At 53.5% G+C, this 9,195-nt stretch overlaps 1 protein-coding gene across 1 annotated transcript; it reads left to right on the forward strand.

Moving 5' to 3' along the window:
• Nucleotides 1-17: 17 nt before the first annotated feature.
• Nucleotides 18-8,950, forward strand: LOC308045238 (DNA-directed RNA polymerases I and III subunit RPAC2-like). The gene is made up of 5 exons (XM_080352408.1): nucleotides 18-130; nucleotides 4,723-4,820; nucleotides 6,685-6,761; nucleotides 8,335-8,417; nucleotides 8,746-8,950. Exons 1-5 carry the CDS (start codon nucleotides 92-94, stop codon nucleotides 8,791-8,793), a joined length of 345 nt encoding a protein of 114 aa, XP_080208534.1. The 5' UTR covers nucleotides 18-91; the 3' UTR covers nucleotides 8,794-8,950.
• Nucleotides 8,951-9,195: the final 245 nt, after the last annotated feature.

Raw genomic sequence — 9,195 nt, forward strand, 5'->3', positions numbered from 1 at the left:
GGCCGCCGCGACGCTTCCGGCGGGACCGCGGCGGGGCCGCTGGGAGCTGTAGTGCCGCCGCGCGGGGCCCGCCGGGAGCTGCGGGCCGGCCATGGCGGAGGAGGGCGAGAGGAAGGCGGCGCTGGAGACGGTGCGTGCGGGCGGCGGAGGGGGCCGGCGAGTCGCTGCTCCCCCCGGGCAGCGGCAGCCGGGGCCCGCTGAGTGCGATGGGGGGCGGGGGGAGGGTTGGCGTCGTGATAAATCGTGACATCGAGGACAGATGCATGGGAAAGCTGCCCCAGCGGGTCGTCCCCCGCCGCATCCCCGCGGTGGAGCTTTGTCCCGGCGGCAGGAAGCGGCGAAGAGCCCGCTGAGCCCGGCGGGGAGCTCCGGTCCCGGGCTGGGCCCTCAGAGCCGCCGGGCCCGTTCCGACCCGTGAAGCCGTGCGGGTTTCCTGGCTGGAGCAGCCGCTCTGCTCCGTGTCTGCGAGCAGCAGAGGCTGGAAGGAGCTCAGCAAGCGAGCGGTGTCCCTGGAACAGAGGGGAGGCACCTTTTAGTCGAATTTCTTGAGGTTTAGGTGTTTGAGGTTGTCCTGGGGGGAGCAGAAGCAGCCACAGGCCAGGACTAACTTATTTTAAAGCTAGTTAGAGCTAACGCTTTCTAAAACAAACCTTGCCTTTTGAAGATTGATTACTCAGCCCTGTGTAACCAGGGGCCTGGGGTGGCTTTAACCATCAGCCGCAGCCAGCAGCGTGTCCTGTCTCCACCTTCGCCCGTTTCACGTTGCTGGGCTCTGTGGCAGGAGTTCCTGCACCCGCTCTCCATGCCCAGCACCCGCTCTCCATGCCCAGCACCTTTCTCTCCATGCCCAGCACCCGCTCTCCATGCCCAGCACCTTTCTCTCCATGCCCAGCACCCGCTGCCGGCGGCCGAAGGCAGTAGATGGCACTGCACTTCAGGCTAACAGGGCTGCGGGCTCCCAGCCAGCAGGTACACCGTGTCCCGGCGACAGGGAGAGCTGATATCGCATCTGGAAGACCACATCTGGAATTGAGACCACACCTGGAATATTGTGTCCAGTTGTGGCCCCTCAGTTCCAGCAGGACAGGGAACTGCTGGAGAGAGTCCAGCGCAGCCACCAAGATGCTGAAGGGAGTGGAGCATCTCCCATGTGAGGAAAGGCTGAGGGAGCTGGGGCTCTGGAGCTGGACAAGAGGACACTGAGGGGGGACTCATTCCTGGGGATCAGTATGGAAAGGGGGAGTGTCAGGAGGATGGAGCCAGGCTCTTCTGGTGACAACCAGTGACAGGACAAGGGGCAATGGGTTCAAACTGGAACACAGGAGGTTCCCCTTAAATCTGAGAAGAAACTTGTTCGGAGTGAGGGTGTCAGAGCCTGGCCCAGGCTGCCCAGGGAGGTTGTGGAGTCTCCTTCTCTGCAGACATTCCAACCCGCCTGGACACCTTCCTGTGTAACCTCATCTGGGTGTTCCTGCTCCATGGGGGGATTGCACTGGATGAGCTTTCCAGGTCCCTTCCAACCCCTGACACTCTGGGATTCTGTGACACAGGATCATCGGGTGCTCTGTGCACTGGTCTGTCTGTCTGTCAGTGGGAGGTGGAGAGAGCTGAGCACCAGGACAGCTGTACAGGAGAAACAAGTGGGCTCTGTAAGTTGCCTTGTTTTACAAGTTGCCTTTAGGGAAGGCTTAATACAATGGTTTTCCATAGTCTTTAAATCTATAGCCCCTAAACTTTTCCTAACAGCACAACAGACCCTAGAGTCTCTTAGCAATAGTCTGGCTCCTGCTAGTTACTTTTTTCAGGCTCTGTCGAGCCTTATTCTTCTCTACAGTTGTGTGGGGCACAGGCTGAAAGTCATGATTGTAGCAGGCAGCCCAATCCTAATCCTGCAAGTCTGATGTGATGAATGAAGTGGATCTTTGAAGAGCTGCAGTTGGCAACAAACCAGCAGATTCCCCAACGAGGAATGCAGTACGTGACAAAAGAGGAGGACACGTAGAAAGCAACACTGGCTCACAAAGACCAGCAAAGGGCTGTATATTCTGACGTAAAAGATAAGATATGCATAAACCGCAGTGAGTATAGGAACAAGGGAGTTGTAGAACTGTTCCCCACCCACTTCATGTCCGGCTGATCCCATCTGTCGCAGTGTTGTGCTAATTTATCTGCTTCAGCACCAAATACAACATTAAATAGTTCACCTATGTAAATCACAGCCCCTCCAAGCAGGAGAGCTTGGTGATGTGAGATTGCACCTCTTAGTCTTGCATAGCCTCGAGATCTCAGCAGCTTTTCCTTCTGCCTCTATCGTAATCCAAGAACACAGACAATTTGGTAAAAAGCAAATCATTGTGTACCCAAAGAAGAAAAACACCAGGTAAGCAGAAGGCCTTCTTTCCAGGGCATCAGGGCTTTCGGCTCACATGAAAACAAGTTTTCTTGTGAGGAAGTTTGATACCTGGACACCTCTTATCTAAGACTCAGAAACACCCTGAGAGCTGCCTGCTTCAGAGCACAGACCTGATTGCTACAGGGACTGGGGAGGAATCTGTCCTTCAGGGGAATGTGTTGGTTTTCCTTGGAAGCATCGGGCAGCACCTGCTCCAGGGGTGACATACCTGACCAGGTGGGCTTGTTGAGAAGCAGCGAAGCTTATGGTCCTGCTGAGATCCAGAATTGTATCTGAGGACTCTCCACAGGAAAGAGGCATTGAGTCCCTGTGAAGCCAACAGGTTCAACACAACGTGTTCCTTATGGCTTTCATCTGCCGGATCAATGTGCTGGGTACTTGCGCTGCCCTAAGGAGACAGAGGCAGCTTAAATGCAGCGGGTTGCTGCTCTGAGGCACTTGCTGCAGCCCCACAAGCTGGCCCAGCCATGTGAGAGAAGCATCCTGTCCCTTCCTTCCTTCCCACGCCCACGTGTTCCTTCAGCTCTGCAAAGCAGTTTGAAGTCAGTGCAACCCTCAGCACCGTGCGTTAAACTCCTGGTTATCCTATTTTCCAAATCGTTTTTATGCAATATTTGTAACTTAGCTGTAAATATTTGATAAAGCATCTTTTTGCCTCCAAGTGTGCAGAGCTACACCAGAGCTACAGTTTTACTCCCCTAGCGTGACCAAATTGCAAGAGTGTCACTGTTCCAGTGAACAGAGCTGTCTCATGGGGGTGAGAGGGGCACTTGGGATTGTGGCACCTGGGCACCCTCCCAACCCTGTGCCTGGATGCAGGGAGCAAAGTGGGGCCAGGTGACCTGTGCTGGCACACGCGTGCCTCCCGAATTAGTCTGCTCTCATTTGAGCCTGTAGTCTTTGGACAAAACAAGCTCTTGGGTATGACTGGTGCTAATAAATTTAATAAATATTTCCTTGCAAGGCCTCACAGTGGGAGAAACTGAGGCCTGTAGCTGTTTCTGGGAAGGTGGAGGAGGGTGCTGGGTCAAACAGGCAGGAGAGCAAACAAGGCATCTCACTTGTGCTGCTGGTTGCCCGAGTGACCTGCATCAAATCTCCCATTTTCATTCCAAGCCAAGGGAAGGTGTTGTTTTGGTTTTGTTTTGTTTTCCTTTTTTTTTTGGTCTTATTTTAATCACCAGCGAGACCCACCGCTTTGGTTGTGGATTGTGAGATGCTGGGAGGCGAGTCAGACCCTGTCAGTCCAGCATCCCCCATGTTGATGTGATGTTGCTGTGTCACACCTGCCCTTGAATCGTTCTGCGGGTCTGGGCAATCTCCGCAGAAATCAGTCCGCATCTCCCTTCTGAGCTGCTGAGTCAATTCCCCGTGGCGACCGTGCCTGCAGAAAGAGGGACAGGACTGCTAGGGGACAACTGCTACCCCAGGGAAATGTGAGGGCTTATAAAACCCCTGGAGTGCTTGGGGATTTGGCCACAGGCAGGATGCGAAGAGATCAGCGCTTGTCTTAGCCTGGCTCCGCACTTCACCTCGAAACCTCTCTCTGCTGCCAGCAGAGGAAGCGGTTTGGGGGTGTCTGGGCACGACAGGCTCCATGGTGGCTACATTGAGCCCGGGGAGAGGTCAGAGGCTCAGCAGCCCTCTGACAGCTAAGTGATTAAGTAGCTTGTTGGCTTTGGAGGGGATCCCAAACCAGTCTTCTCAGGAAGCGTTAGCTGGTAAAGCTCTTTTCAGGCGCCTGAGCCTAAAGCAGCAGGAGGATGAGGGGCTGGCTGCCAGCATTGCAGGGTTCATTACATGTGGGGCTCATTGTGAGCATGTGTATTTGGGCTTAGAGCTCCTTTTGGTTTTGAGCTGGGATAAGATTTCCCTGCTGACAGGCAGAATTTCTCCCTGGGGATTTTTTGGCTGTCCTTCCCTCTCATTCCTGTCTAGCCACAGGCTGGTGGTGGGACGTGGGGCAACACCAACCTGAACTGTCACTCCCAGCTTCTTTCCACCATGGGTGCGGAAGCCACAGCTTGCTTTGGGCTCCTCTCCTGTGAAGAGAAGGGGTGCACAGGCACTTTGATAACTGGGGAGAGGTTTCTCTGAGGTCTGTAATTTTTGCACCTTTCCCTCTGTTGCAATGGTGCTTTTGCTCACACTGCAGCAGCTGAGATGTGAGACACAGAGGTGGCCCAGCTAGACCTACCAGCCTCCCCATTGCTCTAGTGAAGCTGAGCACAACACTGTATTCACCCTGGGGCTGGTGTTCCTTACCTCAGAGGGCCTTACGGCATTTCTTCTTTCCCCATTTGTGACAGGTCCAGGCAGACGGGACAGACGGAAACTGCGTCACATTTGTGTTGCATGATGAGGACCACACGCTCGGCAACTCCCTCCGATACATGGTCATGAAGAAGTAAGTGGAGCCTCTGTGGTGCCTGGCATCGCTGAGGGTACCTCTGTCTCCTTACTTTAACCTTCTCCTTACTCATCTGCATCTTAGTTGTTGCTGGAACAAGGCAAATAATCAGCAATTACCTCTGTGCACCTGTTAGGGTCTTTATACCAGACATGGTGCCAAAGACTCCTTACCTACCACCTCTCTTCACAGGATTATCTTTTCCCTTCTGCTGTTAGCTGCTGACCAGCCACACCTGGGGCCTCCACCCACACCCTGCCCATGGGTTCCAGAGCCCCATTTGAGCTCAGCTCAGAGCTTGCAGTCCCTCCTGAGCTACGTTCAAGGAGTATGGATCTCTAGCTCAGCCTGTACTGGGCTTTAGACTCCATTTACCTGATGCTGATGCACAGACTGACTTCCTGACCTGATCTCAGCCCTTCTTCATCATCCAACCCCAGGCAATGCTACAGGCTCAGGGAAGAGCGGCTGGAAAGCTGCCTGGCAGAAAAGGCCCTGGGGGTGTGGGTCAACAGCGGCTGAACATGAGCCAGCGTGTGCCCTGGTGGCCAAAAGGCCACCAGCATCCTGGCTTGTATGAGCACTGGTATGGCCAGCAGGCCCAAGGCAGTGACCGTCCCCTGCACTGGGGAGGCCAAACCTCAAATCCTGGGCTCGGTTTTAGTCCCCTCATGACGTGACAGACCTTGAGGTGCTGGAGCGAGTGGAGAGAAGAGAACGGAGCTGATGAGGGGCTGGGGCACAAGTGTGATGGGAGCGGCTGAGGGACCTGGGGGTTCAGCTGGAGAACAGGAGCTGAGGGGAGACCTTCTGATCTCTGAACTGCCTGAAAGGAGCTTGGAGCCACGGGTGGTCGGGCTCTGCTCCCCAGGAACAAGCGCCGGGAGCAGAGGAAACGGCCTCAAGCCATCTCCACTGTCTTACTATCCATGGCTCCCGGCTCCCCAGCCCTTAGGGAACAGCCAGCCCTTGCTGCTCCTTAATGGTTAGTTATGAAGGAAGTGTAATGTCTGACATGTGAAAGACTTCTGAATGTCTTATTTGGCCCTGGGTAAAATGATGTGCATCTCCTTTCAAATACATGTGATCAGGCACACATGTGTCTCCTTCTGAGACAAGCACAGTCAGAAAAGAGGGTAGGAACAGCCTGTATTAAGTGGGAATTGATTCTGGGAATTATCCTGCTGCCCCCATAAAAATATACAAATAGGTTTACCCTGGTTGCACAGTTTCATCGAACTGGGCAGCGCTGAGGGCTTGTGAAGATCTGCTGGTAAGCCTCAGAAGAATTACAGCAGGAAGTTCAATGCATCATCTCAAATGACAGTTGCGTTGCAAATGTTGTGTGAATTCCACTGAGAAATCACCATGACAAGAAGAACAGCAGCCTTCCTGCCACTGTTCTTTCTGCTGGGTGCACAAAGGTTCTACCAGTTGCCTCAGCTTATGAAGGCAAATGCCGTGCAGCCTGCAGACCATCTCCCTAAATCGCTACAGTGCCCTGGACCCATCAGCATCTTTCGCCCAACAGAACTGCAGCAGGTTTGTGTGCAGGGAGGTTTCCAAGCAGCCAGGATCCCCTGTTCAGACTCTGCAGGTGCCAGGATGGTGCCTGTGGTCCTGCCAGCCACGTCCTTCCCCTGGGAAGCTCCAGCTGCAGCTCAGAGACAGACAAGGGTGTGTGAATAAGGTTACACAGGTAGTTTCCCTTCAGCATATCCCTTCCATGAGACCCTCAGTCATTTTAGGAATATCCTAAGCCCCAGCAGGTCTGGGGTGGCCTCAGCCTCTGACTTTCCTGAGATTTGCTGTGGACTGGCCTGAGTTTCACTGCTCTCTTCTTCTCTCTCCCTTTCTGCAGCCCTGATGTGGAGTTCTGTGGCTACTGCATCACGCACCCCTCTGAAAGCAAGATCAACTTCCGCATCCAGACCAGAGGTGTGTGCGTTTCCTTTGTGTGATTCCCCCTGCTCCTGTCAGATTTCCACCATGAGTCATTTAAATAAAGAAAAGTGCTTTTCTCCTCCTTCTCTGCTGGCTCCCTGCAGCTGCTGGGCCCTGCTGCTCAGCTGGAGAGGCTGCTCTGAGCCATTATGCTACAGATCTGTTTCCCAACAGTAGCGCTGAGCCAGTGGAGGCTGGAGGAGACCACAACATCTTCTGGTCCTGGGTACCTGGGTTGACTGGCAGCAAGCACTGAACTGCAGTGCTGGGATGGAGCTGTCAGACGTGATAGGTACTCCATCTGCCCCTAAATCAGCCACAGGGATAGGAAAACAAAGCCAAAGTGCACTGGCATACATATATATATATATATATATCTGCAATGAGACAATTTGTTTCTGCTTCTTCTCAGCTGTATTGCAGCTTTGCTTATCAGCCTATGAGCCGCAGCTCTTTTGAAGAGTCTCGAAAGTCTGTGCTGTCTTTTGACTTGCCTCCCAAAGAGGACTTTGTTCCCTGATCTTAGACACTGGCAACTCTGAGCCTCTTGCAGTCACTCACTCCCCCCAGCATACCATCCTTGAGCTCAGTGTCCTGCCCTCCGTCCAGGCTCCACAGCTTTGTCTGCTGCCCAGGGAGATGGTGTTATTACGTTCCTTCCTCCTGGGGCTGTTCGCTTGAGCATCAGATATGTAGAAGCTGCTTTCTGGAAGCAAGGATCTAGTTTATCACAGAATCACAGAATCCCAGAACGCCAGGGCCTGTAAGGGACCTGGAAAGCTCATCCAGTGCAATCCCCCCATGGAGCAGGAACACCCAGATGAGGTTACACAGGAAGGTGTCCAGGCGGGTTGGAATGTCTGCAGAGAAGGAGACTCCACAACCTCCTTGGGCAGCCTGGGACAGGCTCACTGGGAACAAGTTTCTTCTCAAATTTAAGTGGAACCTCCTGTGTTCCATTTTATACCCATTGCCCCTTGTCCTGTCACTGGTTGTCACCAGAAGAGCCTGGCTGCATCCTCCTGACACTCCCCCTTTCCATATGGATCCCCAGGAATGAGTCTCCCCTCAGTCTCCTCTTGTCCAGCTCCAGAGCCCCAGGTCCCTCAGCCTTTCCTCACACGGGAGATGCTCCACTCCCTTCAGCATCTTGGTGGCTGCGCTGGACTCTCTCCAGCAGTTCCCTGTCCTGCTGGAACTGAGGGGCCGCAACTGGACACAATATTCCAGGTGTGGTCTCCGCAGGGCAGAGCAGAGGGGCAGGAGAACCTCTCTGACCTACTGACCACCCTCTTCTAATCCACCCCAGGTACCATTGGCCTTCCTGGCCAAAAGGGCCCAGTGCTGGCTTGCTGCCTCTTTAATTCCATAAAAAGAATTAGTGCTCAAGCCGTCTGCTCTAGCCTGGCCCACCACACTGAGCTCAGCTTGCGGGCTGCTGCTGATGGGCTGAGAGAAGGGAAATGTGTGGGCACATATGGGGTGTAAGAGCCTCTATCACAGGGACTGCCCTTGGGCATGGTGGTAACAGCTACCAACCCATTTCACTAACACATCTTTCCCCCAGGGAACCTTCCTGCTGTTGAGCCGTTCCGGAAAGGGCTGAATGACCTGATGGGTGTTTGCCAACACGTCCTCAATACCTTTGAGGTGAGACTGTTCCTGAAGAGCTCAGGGGCCTTTTGTATCTTTTGGTCTCAGAGCAGAGAAGAGTGGCCTGAGACCTGTGTTGTGGGTATTTTGACGTGAAAAACCTGGCAGTATTTTCAGACATTCTCTGGCTGCCCTGTGGCGTGGCCTGACTTTTTTTCCCTTGGAGCGACCATCAAGCTCAGTCACTTCTGAAACTACCTGGAGCTTCTCAGGTCCCTCAGCCTTTCCAGGCACTGGACAGAGAAGACCAGGGTGGTTGCACTGTGGTATGTGAGTCACTCAGATATATATGCCATTAACATTTGTCCTTTGGTCTTGTTTGCAGAGGAGCATGAAAGAATTCAGGGCCCAGAGGGAAGAAGAGATGCAATAGCATTTGGGGATGAGAGTCCCTGTGGATGTGTGTAACGTCTGTGTGTTGGATTCCCTGTGTCAAGAGTTTTTTTTTGTTTGGTTGGTTGGTTTTTAATAACTGCTTTGATGCAAACCTCTATTTTCTGAGATAATAAAGTTTATGAAGTTTGATGCCACAGAGGTGAGTGACACTGTGTCCAGCTCAACATGGGTTTGCAAAGTGGTATCTAAGAGGCAGCTTTTTTGCCCTTCCCTCCTCCCTTCCTTCCTCCCTTCCTTCTTCCCTTCCTTCCTCCCCCTTCCTCTTCTCCTCCCCCTCCTCCTTTTCCCTCCCTTCCTCCCTCCCTCTTTTCTTTCCTTCCTCTCTCCTTCTCCTCCCTTCTCCTCCCTTCTCCTCCCTTCTCCTCCCTTCTCCTCCCCT

The sequence above is a fragment of the Nesoenas mayeri genome (assembly GCF_963082525.1).
Source record: "Nesoenas mayeri genome assembly, chromosome: 13".
NCBI lineage: Eukaryota > Metazoa > Chordata > Aves > Columbiformes > Columbidae > Nesoenas > Nesoenas mayeri.